At 40.4% G+C, this 19,135-nt stretch overlaps 1 protein-coding gene across 2 annotated transcripts; it reads left to right on the top strand.

Annotated features, from left to right (window-relative positions):
- Positions 1–593: 593 nt before the first annotated feature.
- On the top strand, positions 594–16,023 carry cttn (cortactin). Of its 2 annotated transcripts, XM_088296014.1 has the most exons (16): positions 594–761; positions 1,845–1,953; positions 2,052–2,125; positions 2,202–2,331; positions 2,722–2,832; positions 3,659–3,713; positions 3,942–4,052; positions 5,270–5,380; positions 6,542–6,652; positions 8,279–8,389; positions 10,314–10,369; positions 10,445–10,514; positions 12,965–13,221; positions 13,498–13,612; positions 13,811–13,879; positions 14,889–16,023. In XM_088296014.1, the coding sequence occupies exons 2-16, from the start codon at positions 1,870–1,872 to the stop codon at positions 15,023–15,025; spliced, it is 1,602 nt and encodes a 533-aa protein (XP_088152140.1). In that variant the 5' UTR covers positions 594–761; positions 1,845–1,869; the 3' UTR covers positions 15,026–16,023. The 2 variants fall into 2 exon arrangements, with proteins under 2 accessions (XP_088152140.1, XP_088152141.1); XM_088296015.1 differs by lacking the exon at positions 8,279–8,389.
- The last annotated feature ends 3,112 nt before the right edge of the window (positions 16,024–19,135 follow it).

The raw sequence follows: 19,135 nt of genomic DNA, 5'->3' as shown, positions 1-19,135 counted from the left end.
ATTACTGCATTTCCCTCCACCCTTTTCATGTAAAAATGAGTGTTTTCCTAATCAAAACTGCACAAGAAAACCTGCATGTCAATACACTTTATGTCCACTTAGGGGTGCCAGAGGGGCTTGAACCACATTTGAGGCTTCGACACGGGTCAAACCGATTGCATGGAAAGTATCAAAGCTTCAAGGAGCTCGTTTACACCCAAAGGCGCAAGAAACTCCTTTTCAACCCTTTTATGGAATATCAGAAACTCTCTTTGAACTCCGAAACACGTAAAACTACCTCCTCTGAATGTCTGTTTGCATTTTCTGCAATAACTTATATATAACTTATATATATATATATATATATATATATATATATATATATATAAGAAGAAGGTCGGAAACGTCAGGGTCAGAACTGAACCACAGCAAGTCCAGACTGGGCTGCTCACATGGGATGCGGGCTTTCATCTGCCCCGTACGGAGAAAAGGTCCTCAAATTTAACATGTTTCGAAATTGATGAATCGATAATTAAAGATAATTTTGGTTATGTAATGTTGACCTCGGGAGCTCGACAAATCACAGGCGCTACGTAACAGCGCACCACGCCTATTCGTGACGTAAGCACGTCAGACAACGGGATACAGGGAGAACAGGAAGATCCCAACAGCGTTGAGCGTTCCTCTCCATCTGGATCAGGGCGAGGAGAAGACACTCACGTTATATTCACCCAAAGGTCTGACTACCTGGATTTTGGACGCAGCTCCATCTGTCGTGGACGGTGAGCTTGGAAATTTTAATTCAATGTCTTGGCCTCTCCGAATTTGCGCCGACTCCGTAATCGTAGTTGGCATGTTAGCATAAGCAGCTAGCTTAGTGGAAAACTGGAGCAGGAAATGCCGCAGACAGACAGTCGCACACAATTCCAGCACATGAATTCACACTGCTCCGCTGCTGACAACGCAAGTGCGTGTCAACATAACTCCTTAAACTAAGGTGTTCACAATTTTCCGTTGTTTTCTGTTGTCAAATTTTAATGTCATTGGTCAAATGGTAAAATAGGTTACAGATGTGGAGTTCCAGTTTAAAATAATTGCTGTTTTATTTGTGCTGCGGTGTCACTCCCAATGTGCCCAGCAGCGCTAACTGTTGTGAAATGCGCTATATGAATAAAATTGTATTATATTATATAGATGCCCTGGCTGCCATTTCTAACTGCTCGGTCAGCCGCCTAATTTGAGTAATCAATTTCAACCGAAATGAGGATTATTTGGGGGATTACACGATTCTTGTGTCTACCCTCTCTCGGTCACACTTGATTAACTCTTCTTAAATAGTTCCTAATTGTTCCACTGCGGGTATAGTCAGGGAAATGACAGATATTTACTGTTTGTGCGCGATTCGCAGAAGGGTGTGGTTGTGTTTTAGGAGATAGGCATGCATGTCATTTGAGCAACACACACTCGCGGGATTGCTTCCTGGTCTATGTGAGCTGCTCTCCTGGAGTTTGTGTAAGACTGCAATGTTTTTATTTATGTATTTATTTATTTTTTCTTGGGGGGGGTGCATGAAATGTACACTTTTTGACACTTACCTATCCAAATGAGCATTGATTGACTTTGCACTGATGTTGAACACATCAGTAGTGAAGTTCTACATCGCTGTAAATTACAATAGTAAAAATATTTTCGAACATTATCAGAAAGTGTCAAAACATAACATTATTATTTGTCATTTAAACATTTGATCTGTATATTATGTCAAGGTATTATTAACTTCCAAAGGGATTCCAATTTAACAGAGTTAATACCTGCTCCCTCTATTTGCATAATTGATTCCATTGAATGTGTTTTTGTACTTCAAGTGTGTTTGACAAGGGCTCACCAAAGATGTGGAAGGCAGCAGCAGGACAGTCCGTTAAGGTGACTGTAAATGATGGTGGTGACGACTGGGAGACTGACCCTGACTTTGAGGTAGCTTTACACACCATCTTCAGCCATGTCTGCTTGTGTGCTGCACAGGGTCACCATTTTGCTGTGTTAATAAAATTTATTTTCCACTTTATTTCCAGAATGATGTATCAGAGAAGGAGCAGCGCTGGGGTGCCAAGACAGTGGCAGGTTCAGGACATCAGGAGCACATAAAGTGAGAATACAATTGTTAGTCTGTTTACAGGACCAACCACAATTGTGTCAATTAATAATTTGTCTCGTTCATATAGTATCCATCAGCTGCGTGAAACCGTGTCAACAGAGCATACAAGCTTGAAACAGCAGGAGCTGAACAACATGCCCAAGGCCTCGCATGGATATGGAGGAAAATTTGGGGTCCAGCAGGACCGCATGGACAAGGTGCTGCTTTTGTTTTAATTAAAGCTGCAACTAACGACAATTTTAATATTTGTTTAATCGAAAGATTAATTAAAAAAAGCATGTTTTAACATCCATCCCTTTTCTTAAAAAACAGTGCAAAAATGCACAGACAAATTAAACATGAATAAGTTAGTGGTTTTATCTGTAACATCTCAGAAAATCTTCATCATTTGGGTTTCCCAAAGTCAAAGCAAATGTTTTGTTTTAATTCAACGATAATCAGTCTGCTTTCATCAGGGACATCAGAAATCGGATGTTTCCTGTTTTTTGCTCCTTCCCTTCCTCTCTTTTATCAACCTGTTTTTTGATCACTGCAAACAACGGAATGCCTTTTTGTGCCCTGACAATATGGTGGTATGTTTTGAACAGTCTGCCGTGGGACATGAATACCAGAGCAAGTTATCCAAGCACTGCTCCCAGACCGACAACTCGAAGGGCTTCGGAGGGAAGTATGGAGTGCAATCTGACCGTGTGGACCAGGTATTTCAGTTTCTGACCATTTATTCAAAATGTGTGAAGTCAAATGATGAATTTCCACTCCTATTAAAATTTGATGACGTTTTAAAAGTAGTTTTGTCGAAATGACACATGGCAATATTGAGGTAATTTCCACGAAAGGAAGCTAAACTACAAGTTTTGCACCAAACAAATCGGCCAGGACCCATCAGGTAAGGGAGAACCCAAGGCAATAATATATTGCTTGCAATAACATCCGTGCGCCTCATTTTGATTAGTATTGCGTTTGTGGAATAACATAAACAGCTTAATCTATCCCCTTTTCATCCTGCTGCTCGTTGAACGGCCCTCGTGTTTGAATTGTAAACGTCACAGCTCACCTGTTTGTTCTGTTTGGTTTTGTGATGTTTGCAATGCGAGCCCAAGAGCAGTTTGACGTCAACTTAAGTCAATAGCAGAGGGTGGTCCACAAGGCCACAATGAGATGGATGAAAATGGGCGGATTAATCTGATTAATTGTTCTTCCACAAACGCAATATTAATCAGAATGTTTTATTTTGAACTTTTAAATTACTATTTACTCATGTTGTTCTGGCTGAATTTCTATAACTATTTAATATAATACACTTCGGGTTTTTTATACGACTTTAATCCTCCGACTCTGAAAGTAGAATTGGGCAGAGCAGCGCAGCCCCCCTCAGTCCGTCTACTGTCCGTTTATGCGGAACTTTGAGGCAGGACACGAGTTCAATAAAACTGGGTTAAAAGGCTTTCAATATCGGTACATGTCATTTTATGACTTATATATTGTTGACCTAATATTGTTTTCCTTTTTCTGCTCTTCTGCTAGTCTGCGGTTGGCTTTGAGTATGCTGGGAAAACAGAGAAACACGCCTCACAGAAAGGTGATGTTGCAACTTGGTAACTGAACTTTAACCCCAAACCACATTTTGAAATTTGCAATCTTATCCGGGGCATGCTTCTGCCTGTCTCCCCTAATTTGGTTACTGAACTGTTCCTGCATCCATCCTCTATATTTCTGCTTATTTTCACTTGATGAGACAGTGGCAGTTGTGTGAACTACACCAGCAGGTCGTGCCTCAACAACCGTCTCTGTTTTTCTTGCTGTGTAGACTATAACACTGGCTTTGGGGGGAAGTACGGTGTGCAGGCAGATCGTGTTGACCGCAGCGCTGTGGGCTTTGATTACCAAGGCAAAACTGAGAAACACGAGTCCCAGAAAGGTTTGTTTTCATTTTGTGTCTTTACTTCAAACATTAACACACATAAGACTCTTCCTAATTAATTAGGATTATACATGTTTAACTTAGTGTCTGTTCTATTTGGGCACACTTTATGATCATAAAATGGCTTAATTACACTGGTTCATGGTTATTACGCCTGAACAACCACCTAGCGGTGTAATGATTAATGACAAGTACCGTATTTTCCGGACTACAAGTCGCTCCAGAGCATAATTCGAACCAGCCTGTTCAAGCAGCCACTTGTGAACTCATTCCTCGAGCTGTGAGCATCTACCAGTAAGATGAGCCTTTTTGCTTTTCGCCCGTCCCTAACAAGTTTCTCATTCACTTCTCTCTCTCTCTACTGCTAGATTAGTTTTCAGATGCAAATTTCACTACTTGCAGCTTTGTATTCTGCCAAATATCATTCTCTTGAGGGGCCTTTTTTTTAGTCTTTCTCAGGTGTCTTTGGAAGCAGTAAGAGATTTTGGTGCATACGACTAGCGTGCTCTCCCCATGGCTGTCTGTGAATTTTTTTTTTTCATGTATAAAGTTTCTCCACAGTGTAAATAACTGTAGCTCTCCTCGAAATTTCAGCCTCTCAACAGTAAATGTCATCGTCCATGAAAGAAATAAAATGAACAACTACGTGCAAGACAATACTTCTATATTAACTCCGCCTGGTGACATCCTGTTTACTGTGCATGTGTGTATCTTCACGGGTGCGTCCCGTGAACATTAGTGAGATTTGCTTTTGTATACAAGCAAGTACATCAAAATAAGGGAATACAAAGCATCCAAATTGGTCATCAGGCCCTGCATGCCGTGCGGAAGTTGCCAAAGTGTGAGCACTGTCGTTTCTTTTGAGTGGTGGGCACACTGTGATGGCAGCCACGGAGCCTTTTCCACCCGGGCCACTGGCCGACAGTGCATTGAGGAAATTTGGACTCTGACCGCAATTCCCAGTCTCAAGGCACCTCATTCACTCAGTTCAACACGCTTTCGACTCATGGTTCAGTCATTGCGACTGCTATTTTGGCAGTGTGATTTCGAAGTCAAACGCCATAAATCTGCTTTGGACCCTTTTAGATGAAAATCTTTGTAAATTTCGGTGCATCACTACTCCCTCCAGATTGGGACCATCAGTGTTTAACTTGTTTCTCTCTTCTCTCCTCATTGGAATCGCTCATACTGCACCATTTGTGGCCTTTGGGCAGATTATGCAAAGGGATTTGGCGGCAAGTTTGGTGTGGAGACCGACAAAGTGGACAAGAGTGCTGTGGGCTTTGAGTACCAGGGCAAAACCGAGAGGCACGAGTCTCAGAAAGGTTGGTAACATATCATAAATAATAACAAGCTGACATTTGACACAAGCTAATTTATAATCTGCCTTACTGTGCGTTTGCCACTGCTATCGATTAATTGTTGGTCCCTTCAATGAATCGGCTTCCAAAATTAACTGGGTTCTTCAGAAGGCTTGCAACTGTGCACACCAGCTACATTGCCTAATTGTCCAAACCATACTGTTGCCCCAGCTGACATTTCTTAAATATTTAATTGATGCCTGTAAAGGAATTGAATTTCTAAACAGTTTTTGTGTTTTTTTTTTTTTTCGTCATCTCAACCCTTATGTATCTTAAATTCTGTGTATATTGTCAGTACAATCGGAACTTTTCTTGCTAATCGTCGAACATGGACCAAATATATAGTGCTTCTGTATACCACCAGACTATTTAGAACAACACCTTGCGTGTAATAAAAAGGAAGGGAGCTGGTGGAAGTGTTTTCAAAAACCTAACTGAGCCTGTGCGATTAAAAAAAAAAAAAAAAAAAAAGTCTAGACTCTTGTCATATACTAAGCTTTGCTACGCTAACGCTACATAAATGACAGTTTTCTGCGTGTGCTCTGTTGCAGTTATGTGGATTACTATAACATGACGTAGGTAAAAAGAACGGCATGGATAACGCTAAACATAATTGACTTGACATAATTCTCTGCTTTTATTTTTTTAATCTTGATATAACTTTCTGATTTCTCATAAATCTTCATCGACTCTGCTATAAATGCCATTGCTAAAGTGTTGTTTTGCGTGCCCACAAGCTCTAAATGAGACGTTTTGTGGTCTGCCCCGACTTGTCTGGACTTAAAGCACAGCACAGCAGATAAACTCTCTTGTAGCTGCTTGTCTGACATACTTGACAATGTTTTGTAGGACTGCAAGCTTGGGTAACAGTAAAATGCAGTATAAAAATAAGACACGTCAAGAATTTCCCATATTGCTTTTGGTAGCCATATTTTATAAATTGAGTTGACGGCATGCCGCAAGCTTTTGAACTACTTTTGAACCACGGTGACACTTCTGTATGCCCCACAACAAAAATATCCAACAGTGTGTAAAATGAATCTCCCAATGAGTGATTAATCTAGTGCATTTTTTAAAATCTTATTCAATGAGTGGACAACAACTGTTTGTGTCATGTGTCTGCAGACTATGTGAAAGGTTTTGGAGGCAAGTTTGGTGTGCAGACCGACCGTCAGGATAAATCTGCTCTGGGGTGGGACCACCAGGAGAAACTACAGCTCCATGAGTCGCAAAAAGGTACCGTATTTGTCTTGTTAAGACATGCTGTGATTTTGTTGATGGCCGCCCATGAAATAGGAAGTTTCAGATCCGAAGCATATGCATGCTTATCTATATTGGTGCGCTGAGGTGTGATAAATGTAATGCAAAAAGACAAGATTTCCTTAAACTCATTAAGTAATCAATTGTGCTCACAAGTTGGACAAAAGAGCACAATTAAAGAAGACCAGTAAATAGGATTAAAAATTAGCCTACACTTTACACAGATGTAGAAATGTCCCAAATTGTTATAATTTCACAAAGTGATGATAAATTGTCAAAAAACAACCTCGGCCGAAGGTGAATTTTGGCAAGATTAAAAAAATACAACTTGTTGTCTTGCTATCATGTTGTGCTATTTTTACTCACCAAACCTAATGTGCTTCAAGTTTAACAATTTGCCTGATTCACCATTGTGTTAATCCATGATTATTTTATTAAGCAAATAAATATTAAAATGTCCAATAGTTCCTGTGCGGGCTTTGAAATGTCTTCCTCTTTTTCTGATTGCGCTTCTCTTTGTTGTTTGATGTACAATATCTCAAAGGAGGATTACTTCCTCAATATGTGAGTCAAACCAAAAAGAGGAACAAAGAAGGAAAGTTAAACCTTGCCCAAAATTTAGTATGAAATGTCATGCATTTATTTTAGAGATACTCTCACATAAAGCAGGTTGTGTTGTTTTAACTTTGAATATTGCAGGTTGAGAATGCTAAAGGTAGGGTGACCATATTTCGATTTCCCATAAGGAGGACACTCTGCCCGGCCTCAAGATACTGGAATGAAAAGCAAAGATGCCATGCTTAATAAGTAATAATTTTAAAATAGGGCTTTAACTGTTGTTAGTTGCTTTAGGATTTTTATTATTTAATATATATATAAATGGATGGATTTTTCATGCAGAAAAATATTAATGCATTCATTCATCTAATTGAGTTCTTTGTTATTAATGCCCCTAGATACAGTTCTGCTATTGGATGGTGATGTGCATTTAAGGTTGCATCTGATTGGTCAAAGTTAGATTCAAGCATACAATTCTATATGAATATATTGCATGTCTTTTGCATTCTGTACTGTATGTGCCATTATCATAATGACTTTTCTGTGTCCATGTAAGGGCAGCATTATTAGACGTGCAAGCTTTTTCTCTCTGTTACCTCGAACGTTTTGTCTCTGTCCTCAGTTGTGAACCGTAATCGTAATGCACTTCTCGGTCCAGCGGCGGTAGGGGATGTTGTATTGCTTGCTTATTCGACTGGGGCTTCATTCCATCCCATTTAAGCATCAGGCACTTGCGCTTGTAACTGAGCACAAACACATACAATTGTCCCTAATGCCATTGCCATCTCTTCCGGGTTCTCAACTCTGAACCTCCAATGTTCACGTTTCAATCCTGTAGCGGTGCATTCCGCCTCTCATTTAAAAAAAATAGTATTCAAAAGGATATCGCCTAATCAGTCCTGTGAAAACCAATTCAAGCCAGTGTCCGAAACATGCAACAAGAAGTCTGTGTCTCATCCTTGAGAAGTCTGCGCTTTCTTATCTATGTTTGTATTGCATTGTGTCGTCCATCCTGTGTGTGTGTGTGTGTGTGTTATGTTGCAGACTATAAGCGTGGGTTTGGAGGTCAATATGGGGTAGAGGTGGAGAGGCAGGACCAGAGTGCCCTGGGCTATGAGTACAAGGAGAACCTGGCCAAGCATGAGTCACAGAAAGGCACAAAGACTTTCCTCAACACTTTCACCTCTGGTTTCCCATTTTAGAACCCACTCCTGGGCCTTCCCTTGACAAAACTACAGACAGTATCATCCGCTTCATAGCCATTGATTGATTTTTATTATATTTTTTTTGAATTATTTATATTTTTTGATGTTGTTAAACTCCCCTCCTTTTGTTTTTTTGGCCATGTCCTACTTTGCTGAAGTACTGCCATCCTCTTTCAGTTAACCCCCACCAACCCTGGGCTGCACTCCACTTTCTGTTCACTGTGAACCTTTCACGTAACATTTGTTTTTCAAGCTTTCTAGTGCTGATATGCGCCATCACCCTCAATGTCAGTTTGACTGAGGCCTGGATGTTTTATAGGACATTATTGTTAGAATTAGAATTAGAATTAGAATTAGAAATCCCTTTATTTTCATTGTACTCAAGAGTGCAACGAGATTAGAGAGCTCCCCTCTCCAGTGCAATACAACAATAATACAGACAAATATATAAATTAGATAAATAATGGTTAATGGTGAAGTAGAACTAAAGGCAGCTTTTTCTTTGCAATATAATGTGCTATGTGTGCCCATGAGCCTAATTGATTAATATTGCATTCGTGGGATAAGATTTAAGCAGATAAGTCAATCCACTTTTTTTTTTTTTTTCCGTCCTCTGCAGTCAAAGTTGACCATTAAACTGTCCATGGGTTTGAGTTGCGAATGTCACAGCTCATCCGTTTTCTGGGTTTGGTGATGTCCGCAATGCGAGCCTGAGGGCAGTTGTGGCACTTTCACAATCTGATATTTTCAGCCGACAGCAGTAGCGGCCCTAAATGGCAGCCCCCGAAGATGATTTTAATAGTAAATTGGTTCATCTACTAATTTCGTATTCCGTATTCATCAGAATCAGTGTTTAGACCATTGTGGGTATATAGAACATATTATTGCAAGGGAAAAATTGTGCCTTGAGTTCAGCTGTCGTATTAATAGGATGTTTCAAAGTTGCTTAAAAAAATCAACAAATAGATAAGTGTCAGGCGAGTGGTCAGTATCCCCAGCCTTTTCTAAATGCACATATTATTATTATTAACCCGCTCTCTTATTCTCCAGGAAAGCTCTAGCTTTCAAAAACAATTTATTAGTCTGTGGCAATGTGGCTTCTCTCTTCTCCTCCAAAACCTACTCCTGAACCTTATATTAAGTTGCAGTACGTGTTGTAAATCTCCGTCTAGTACAACTAGTAACTCTATGTCACAATTTTAATTGTTTGATGAAGCTTCAGCATTGCAGTATGCGACTCATCTATGGCAGGATGTTCTCTCCTTCTTTATGACTTGGTGCAATGTTATCCTGCAGTAGGGCTGAATGATTTTGAAATGTAATTTTTTTTGCCTTTTCTAGCATTGCTATAATTGTCACTGATTTATTTTTTTACTTTGGGCCAGTGCATTTTGTTGCATGATAGTTGCTTAGCGGTCTGATGATTGCGTTTTTATCTATGCCTCCCGAAGAGATCAAGCTGCGCCATGGCTGATCTTCAGTTTGTAGCAAAAGCAAAATGGCTGCTTGACTTTGCAAGCGCCTGGCTTTTAAATTGTCTCTGTGCTGTGCATTTTTCTGTTCCTCCCGTATACAGGTTTGCATGAGTCCATCAGCTCATTCTTTTGATTCCTGCCATTTTACTATTGTGTGAAATAATTCAACCACAGTCTGCTTCATCTGAACTCTTATGAGGTCTTCTAGAAATCCTTTTTTTAGGTATCTCTAAAGGATTAGAATGAGAAATTAAATATGAAATGCTCAAATGCGGATAAGCTGTGCAGAAAACGGATGGATAATTATTTGAAAAACAAGTTTGGATACTGACTGTGGTTGAAATAATTGATGTGAAGTCCAATATAGCCTCCAATTTGTGACCTGTTCTCCTTTTCTAGATTACTCCAAAGGGTTTGGAGGGAAATTTGGTGTCCAGAATGACAGGATGGATAAGGTACGTGCATTTATGTTTGCATGCGTGTGTCTATGTACATTTAATGTTACACGTTTCTTTGACTGTGCTTGACAGAGTGCAGGCACATTCGAGGATTTTGAGAAGCCCAAATCGTCTTACCAGAAAACTCGACCTGTGGAGGCTGGTAAGCATTGATCACTCTCTGTTGTTTGTCGCAACCTCAGACTCACCACTGTGACATCTGACGACTTTGAAAGTTGAGAAAACCACCTCTTTAAATTCTTTGGATTACACACTGTAAAAAACAAAAATGGAAGATATTTTCCCTACATTGCCTTTTTTTTCCCTTCCAAGGAGTAGACTGAGGGTAGCAAGCATGAAAACAGACAACTGATGAGTAAATGCAATGTAAACTGAAGCGATTTTAAAAATGAACTCATTCACTGCTGTGGATGTTTCCAACTTATTATTGTCATCCAAGTGTGGGTCTTCATTGGGTTTGTTTTTCAACATGTAGGCACCCAGCTTTTCCATGAAACTCGGGTTTTTAAACCGCATAATGACAAGGGGTAGGTATTAAGATTTTAACACTACTACTACTACTACTCCAAACGATACTGCCTATCTAAAATAGATACGTAAAAAACAATTTACAGAAAAATAAATGGTTCGAATAAATTACCATGATAGGGTTAAACAACAAGCAAATAGCACTTCTGTGTGCCAGGTGAGATGCACAATTTGTATATGTTTCGGTGTGTTTGTGTTTCCCTGACGTTTTAATATTAATTGCACTGGTAGCAGCCCTTGAGAAATATAACCTCACTTTCTTGTCCATGATTGTCAATCACTCATGAGCACCAATATTGTGGTCAGCCTTGTTGTGCTCAATGTGTGAGATTCATGCATGAGCAGCTTAGTTCTGTCGTCCCTTGAAAACTCTTGCTTTTCGTAGTCACGGGTTTCATTGTTGTTATTTTCCCATCAAAAGCCCTTTGTTAGTTGTGTTTTTGTTTTATAGGTTGAGTTTAATTTGTGTTGTAATTTCCTGCTTGTATACATTACACCAGATGGGAAGCGCTTTGTTACAGCTCCAGCTGTTGTGAAATCCGCTATATAAATAGTTGTATTGAATTGTGTCAACAGAAGCACAAACAAAATCATCAAAGTCAAGGTTCTGCTTGACGTTTCTTTTCACAAAAAGCTTGTTTTCTCTGCTTTTTGCTCTGAATCCGGTATTGAGTTTATGTAGCCAAAAGTACAGTTTTGATGCCAGTGTTGTCAACTCAGAAGAGAAGTCTGTGTGGATAGAGTCAACAGCATATTGTTGTATTGTTTCTCTTCACGCCACTTGAGTTGGTTGACTGAAACAACAATCCCTCTGCTGGTTGCAGCCAAGTACAGTAATACCCCGGTTATCGCGGTTAATGGGGACCGAGACCACCCGTGAAAACTGAAAATCCGCGAAGTAGCGGCGCACCTTAAAAAAAAAAAAATAAAATATATAAATAAATAAAATACTTATATATACTTCGCACATATATGGGTAGAGAGAGAGAGAGAGAGTGAAATTCATGTTATAACAAAAAAAAAACAAATTATTATTAAAACTTATTTTTTATTCCCCAGCCATTATTTTCGTATTTATTCAATTACTTCTTTTTGTATTTATTTAATTACTTCGACTTTTACCTGCTGGTACGCCGTCAGGTGTGCCCTGTGAATGTTATGATCCTCCAGCAGAGCTGGAGGATTGAGCAGGACTCTCCAAACGCAGACACGGGAAAAAGGTGGTGATACAAAGATATTTATTATAATCACAATATAGTCAGTGTAATCAGCGCATCTCGCAGCAGCTGACGGCATGGCGCGAGATGATCGCTGGAGGAACGCCCACACAGCTGAAAAAACAAAAACACACGCGGCATGACAGGCACGGATCATGACAGTGAAATGAAAGGTGGCATTCTTCATTTATTTATTTATTCATTCATAACTGACAGCCTCACGCTACGCTCGTGCCCGGGCGGAAGAGGTGCTCCTATTCGGCTTAACTGTGACACACGCCCGCCCTCCTCCTCCGGAGCTTCCATTCGGTTAAACTTAGGGGCCGCTTGGAACCGCCCGTGCCCGGGGAAGGTGCTCCTCTACGGCTTAACTGCCACGCACGCCGGCCTCCTCCGGGCTCTGGTACGGTCCGAACCGCGCGAAACGTCGCCACCAATCGTGTCCGGGGGAAACGTGCTCTTCTTCGTCCACTCTCTTCTTCGTCCACTCGCCTCTTCGGCGCACGCCGGCCGTCTATCTGCTCCAGCGCCCCCTCGTGCCGCTCGGCAAAACTACAATGCCCCCGAATATTTTTTTAGACCCGCGAAGCACCAAAGCCGCGAAAGGTGAACCGCGAAGTAGCGGGGTATTACTGTAGTGCATTCATCATTTTCCCCCAGTTTCTTCAAAGACACAATTAAGCAGACAATTCATTGCAATAAGCATATTTTTACGCAGATGGTAGAACTGATATCTGGTTGTGCAATTAGAAAAGTGTAAATGGTGAGTATGTAATGTGCAGTCAAATAAGTGCTTTCATAATTTGAACCCCTTTCTCACTTCTCCAATTGTCCTCCTTTCATCAAGCTGGCAGCAGCACAGGAAGTATTAAGGCCCAGTTTGAGAATATTGCCCGGCAGAAGGAGGAAGAGGACAGAAAGCGAGCTGAAGATGAACGAGCACGTCGACAGGCCAAGGAGAAGCAGGAGCAAGAGGAGGCGCGACGTCGAATTGAAGAGCAGGCCAAAGCTCCCTCTCCGCTTCCTGTTGCGGCGAGCCCCAGCCCCAGTCCCACTCCCAGCCCGACTCCACCCATCCAGCCTGCCTTTTCTTCAGCATACCAGGTGGGCTTGCAAACTTTCACGTTTGCCTTTGTTATACATTCGTACAGAGAAAATATTAGATGGCAATGACACAGCACAGTGCTGTATGTTGGCATCTTCTCAAAATGGCAAAAGAAACATGACTAGCTTTGAATTGTTGCTACCCTAATGTACTGTAAACTTTTATATATCATTTGGTCTTTATCTGCTAAATTAATGAGCAGTAAATGTGAGCGCATTTTAGACAGATGTCCAAGTTAATTTGGCACACATAACAGAATTTATTATCGTCATTAGAATGCAGATGATTTTACCAGCGAAGTTGCTGATGAGAATGGAGAGCAGGTGTATCAACCAGAACCACAAGATCACTACGAACAGCCGGAGTCGCTTTACCAGGCCCCTGCTGAAGGTAAGCTTTCTTTATAGAATGTATCAGCTGTGCTTATGATGCTCAAGTAGCCCAACCCTGAACCGCAAGGCCAAGTGTCACTGACCTGGTCCTTGCGAGATAGTAGATGCACACCATTAGTTGTTAATAATAACATTCAATGAGTCAAGGTAGTCGACACTCAGTCTGCCATCTTAATGAACGACTGTTCTATTGCAGTGGAGCAGCAGTATGAGACCGGTGAGGATGCCGGGGTGACCGCGGTTGCTCTGTATGACTACCAAGCAGGTGAGCTACACTAATTGGATGCTGTTCATCGTGTTATTGGAATCTTTTAGCCAAAATTTATCATGTGAACTTAGTACCGTATTTTCACGAGCATGAGGCGCACTTTAAAGTCCCAAATCTTCCCCCAAATTGACAAGGCTAAGATCCTCAGAGTTGTACACGTGTTACACTCTTGAGCAACCTGACTGACCAGCTGGAGGCATTTCACCGTGCTAGTTGGCACCCCTTGTTGGCAAAGTCTGACTCTACACTACAGTGCAGTATTGACTGAGAGAAATACATCGTGTAAAGCACTCCCTGTTGGTGACGGTTTGAGACAGTCAGTTGACAGCAGAGCAGCACGTACGTGTGGAAGAAAGCTGGATAAAAGGTGTCTTATTATTAATGTTATTAAAAACAAGTCACATCAAAGATTGCACGACAGCCTATGGAAAAAAAAAAAAAAAACACACGCTGCCCAAAGCACACCACTCATGACATCTCTCTAACCGAGCCTTCTGCTTGGCTGAGGCTCCCAGAAAGCTTTGTATCGCTTGTTTTGTGTTCGTTTTATTTCTGTCTGGGATATGAATGGCATGAGAGATACATGTTTTGTATTAATTGTATTTCTTTGTTCCTTGTTTTGGTTATTTCATTGTGTTTTTTTTATATGCTGTTTAGTTGATGTTGGGTGATAGTTTCGGTTTTGATTTAAAACCGCGACTGTAAGGAGTGAGGTGACTAGTGACATTCGTGCTTGCTTGCCAGCTATTGCTTTTTCTGCTGCCATGTGACGTTTCTGCGTCCAATAATAAGGTGCGATCTATGTATGAGCTTAATACTGAAAGAGCACATTTATCTGAGATTGCGTCCATTAATACGGTGCGCCCCATGGTCTGGAAAATATGGTAAGCTTTGTCTGGGGACAATACTTGAATATTGGATTGAATTACTGTTTTTCATTTTTGTGTCTCAGCTTCAGTTGATTGGTGTCTACGTTCATGACCAATTAGTACAATTTTTATTTCAGCTGGGGAAGATGAGATCTCCTTTGACCCCGATGACATCATCACCAACATTGAGATGATTGATGAAGGCTGGTGGCGTGGCGTTTGCAGAGGGGCTTACGGTCTTTTCCCCGCCAATTACGTTGAAGTACGGCAATGATGACTCGCTGACATAAAGGAGAGGCCGTCAACTTCTTCACTTCTCATGCTTTGGTCTATTTTCTCTCCTTTCATTTCGGAGTGCCCCGCCACTGTGCAACATTTTAGGTCTTCAAAATCAGCATTCTTTTGCGCCTTCTTCATTACACCTCAAGCATTTGCTTTTGCTTTTTTCGTTTTTCTTTTACATTGACGTGATTCCTTTGATTGAATTACACTCTTACCTTATAATGACTCAACACCGAGAGAGAACATGAAAGTAAAAAAAAAAAAAGTTAAAGCTTTGGCTGGATTGATCTCGAACAAAAAACAACCTGATGCATTTTCCACACATTGTATATCAGAATACAAAAGGTACAGCTCCTATTAAGTTTAGTTTTACCAAAGACCAGTGTGTTAACATTGCAAGAGGTAAATATTTTAGGTGGTCACTGCGTAGGGCATAATACAGCCTGTCCAGTACCTCCACCAGGGACCAAAACGTAAGAATAATTATAATGATGATGATGATAACCCCTTGTCCTTTCTTGGTTTGCCTTCCGTGCTTGCTGTCACAGTTTCCTTCATTGCCCCCTTTTTTGATTTTTGATATTGCATAAAAACCTTAAGCTTTGTTGCGAAGATAATACTGTATGCAAATCTGCTTGAGTCCACCATTGTGGACACATTTGTTTTTGTCTTTAAACTGTTCACCGTTTAAGGGGTCATTGATGTAAATGTACTCTTTGGCAAATTGCAAACCACATTACAGCTCATCTTTGATTATTGTTGATGCCATCAATCGTGCACAGAGAGATCAAGAGTTATGATGCTTTGAAGACACTAACATATTTTTTAATACATTGCTTTTTTTTTTTTTTTTTGTGCGCGGCTTCTTTGGATGTAGACATGTCTTGTGGATTTGTATGTGTCCAAATTCTTGGTCTTGTGTCTGTCTTGGCATGAGGTGAGTTGTGGTTGTGGCACTGTTAGAAGAAACCGTAAAATCCCTCATGGTGATGTGTCCACCTCAGTGAGGTCCCTTAAGAAAAAAAAAAAGCCTGCAGTGGAGGTGTTATATCAAATTGTTATTGGAATGTTGCGCATCCTCCAAACATAACATATTTTTAACAGGCGGCTGGTTGGTTGTGCAGCGTAAATAGATGCGTGTGTGCATGTTTGCGTGAGTGCTCATTGGTGAGCACTTGTGTGTGAGAGATTTCATTCTTTTCCATCTTTTGGGGTTTTATAATAATAAAGTGACCTTTTCAAATGAATTATTTTTTCTGTACTTCTGTCTGCTTGAGTTACATCACCCCTGTTTTTTTTCCCCTTCTGTATCCTCAATACATATGAAATGTATAATGGCGTAGATGTTATTACTTTGGTTCCAGATTGAGACTATTTCAAGATTGCTGAACTATTTTGACCTTGAGGAGTTACAAATATTCATTTTTTTTCCCCCAATGCAACAATTTTGACCGGAAACCCGCATTACACAAACAAGGGCAGCAGTTTTGCTTCGAGAACTGGAGAAATACGGTCCTTCATTGGAAATACAGTTAAAGCTCCTCTTTGTTTTTTTCTTTGCCAAGTTAAGCAAACAGTCCTGAGCTCGCCCTTTAATTGGCCCTTTCGGTGACGCCGCGCAGGTCCACATTAAAAGTGTTTCTCAAAATGAACCAGTGTGTTATTTTGTTTTGGATTTCTTCCGTTGTTGCATTTTAGACAAGTGCTGTAAGGAAAAAGGAAGGAAACAACATTCACGATGCATTTTTCAAGATGATGTGCTTCATGCAAATCAAGTCAACTTGAGCAGTCAACTTTGTGTCTTATTTTAATAATTTGATGTACTGTATTTTTACGGTCATAAGACGCGCTGCATCAAAGTGCGCAACACCAGTTGAGGGTGCCATTTCCGTATTTAATGCATATACTAGGCGCGCCGCACTACAAGGAGCTTGCGCTAGCTCAGCTAGTTCAACTGGTAGATTGTCCGCGCTCGCTCGGCTGCTCGCGCTAGCTCATCAGGACTCAATCCCCTAAGAGATCATTGCCAGAGGTATCACACCCCACTTCATTGACAGATGTCATGAAACTATTAAGAATCATTGCTAATGACAATGACTCTAATCAATACAAGGTGTCTTGGCAATAGTCTACTAGACAACGTCAGGGGAGGGACCTCACTGGTCACCACACTCCTTAGAGTCACGGTTTCAAATCAAAACCAAAAAAAAACTCAGCATACAAGCAAACAATGAAACAAAGAAATAAGATTAACACAAAACATGTATCTCTCATGCCATCAATATACCCAAAAGAAATAAAAATAACACAAAGATTATAGCAATGGCTTCTTGGGAGCCACTCAGACTCAGCCAATCACATGGCTGTTTAGAGAGATGTGCTGTTATGCTTTGGGCTTTTTGTCTGTTGTCTAAACCTGGGACGTTTCTTGCTTGCAATAACATAAATGATAAGACAGACTACAACATTGTGGACAGCTGCCCTTTTGTCCAGCTTTCTCCCACACCATCACCCAAACACCATAGTCACATAATGTATGAGTCACAGTCAATTCGAAGCATAGGTGACTCAGACCTTGACCAGCAGGGATGGCTAACATGCACTCCGAACAGCCCAATGAGTAAAAGGGTTGATGGTCGCGAGTGATGCTTAGTCCTTATAATGGGCGCTTCGCTTTACAAGGCGCTTTGATTGTTTTGGGGAAGATTAGGGACTTTAAAGAGCGCCCTATGACCCGGAAAATACGGTATTTTGTATATTGCCCAACACATCGCAGAGGCTCTCAAGTACAACTAATTAACTTTTTAGATGTCACTATCAAGCAAATTAAAATTACATCCACAAATTAAAAACTTTTAGAGTGACAAGAAGAATTGGGTTGGTATTGGCTGATCCTCGAGGCAGCAATATTCATCTCAGTATCGGATATGCAAAAGTGGTAGAATATCTCTATTAAGGATCATGCTTAAATTAAGGTTAGTTCCTATTTGTAGCCTCATCAAAAAGATAATCCAAATTATGAAATATTTCACAGTGAGTAGTGAATCCTTATAATACAGATGTTTTTTTTTATCTGGAATTCAACTACCAATCAATATAAATTAAGTTTTCTGGGACACAGTATGGTAATTTGCTGAGGTGACTCAGCAAAGATCCTAATTCGCCTAATTAGTTATTCTCAAGTGATACGCAGGCTCGTTCAAGTAGTGTGTTACTGTTGCCGCCAACGCATTGTAAATTTAATATATGGATAATTGTAAATTTATTACTTTGTGTCATAAAATTTTGCCAGGATTATAATCATTATATTTTTCTTCCGTGGGCTTGCCCGGTCCAAGACACAGAACGATATTATCTTGTGGTGTGATAGCGCGATCGATGTGAAAAACAACAACAACAAAAATCGTGTAGTCTGCGAAGGTCATTAACGCAAGAGCTTTTGATTCTACAGCCAATATCAATTAAAAAAATACTTTAACATCATTGCAAGCAAAAAACAAACAAAAAAAACCATGGCTATTTATTCAGCCGTTGAGGTCACACGGGCACAACCTATAGATGGCTTTGCCCGCATATATTGATCTGATCTGAAATGAAAAGGTTATTCTGAATCATTAATAAGGTGAAAACAATTATAATTGTAAAGAAACACTCATAATCTGAATATTATATATTATGTATAACATTATAGATTTAATAAAAATGAAAAATCCCAAAACAAATGTCAGACTTTTGGAAAGTATGTTCATTTCTATGAAGGCTGGGCCTCATTTTGCATGAATTACTGCATCAACGTGGCTTGGTATTGAGGCGATCAACCTATAGCACTGCTTAGTTCTCACAGAAACCAGTCGGTTTAATAGCATCCGTCATCGCTTAGGTTCTCCATCTGATTCATGTCGGGGGAGTTTGATGGCAGATTAAGCACAGTAACGTCATGGACATCTTTTCAAAAAAGGTTGAATGGTAGTGTGGTGTTCAGCTGCAACAATTTGAGGGACAAAATGTCCTTTCATTGTTGACTGGCACCAATTTGGACTTGAGAAGGGGAAAGGGTGTGCGGCGTGCGCGTGTGTGTATGGAGTACAGAGTACAAATATTT

This window comes from Idiotropiscis lumnitzeri, chromosome 5, assembly GCF_059441095.1.
Source record: "Idiotropiscis lumnitzeri isolate Australia: NSW breed Sydney's pygmy pipehorse chromosome 5, RoL_Ilum_1.0, whole genome shotgun sequence".
NCBI classification, from domain to species: Eukaryota; Metazoa; Chordata; class Actinopteri; order Syngnathiformes; family Syngnathidae; genus Idiotropiscis; species Idiotropiscis lumnitzeri.
This window is presented reverse-complemented; position numbering and strand designations above follow the sequence as displayed.

What these genes read in the sequence shown, in the direction of transcription:
- cttn (XM_088296014.1), top strand. Translation starts at nt 1,870, where the DNA reads ATGTGGAAGGCAGCAGCAGGACAGTCCGTTAAGGTGACTGTAAATGAT. An exon ending in CCTTTTCTTCAGCATACCAG is followed by an intron (nt 13,222 to 13,497) that starts GTGGGCTTGCAA and finishes TATCGTCATTAG; the next exon opens with AATGCAGATGATTTTACCAG. An exon ending in TTACCAGGCCCCTGCTGAAG is followed by an intron (nt 13,613 to 13,810) that starts GTAAGCTTTCTT and finishes GTTCTATTGCAG; the next exon opens with TGGAGCAGCAGTATGAGACC.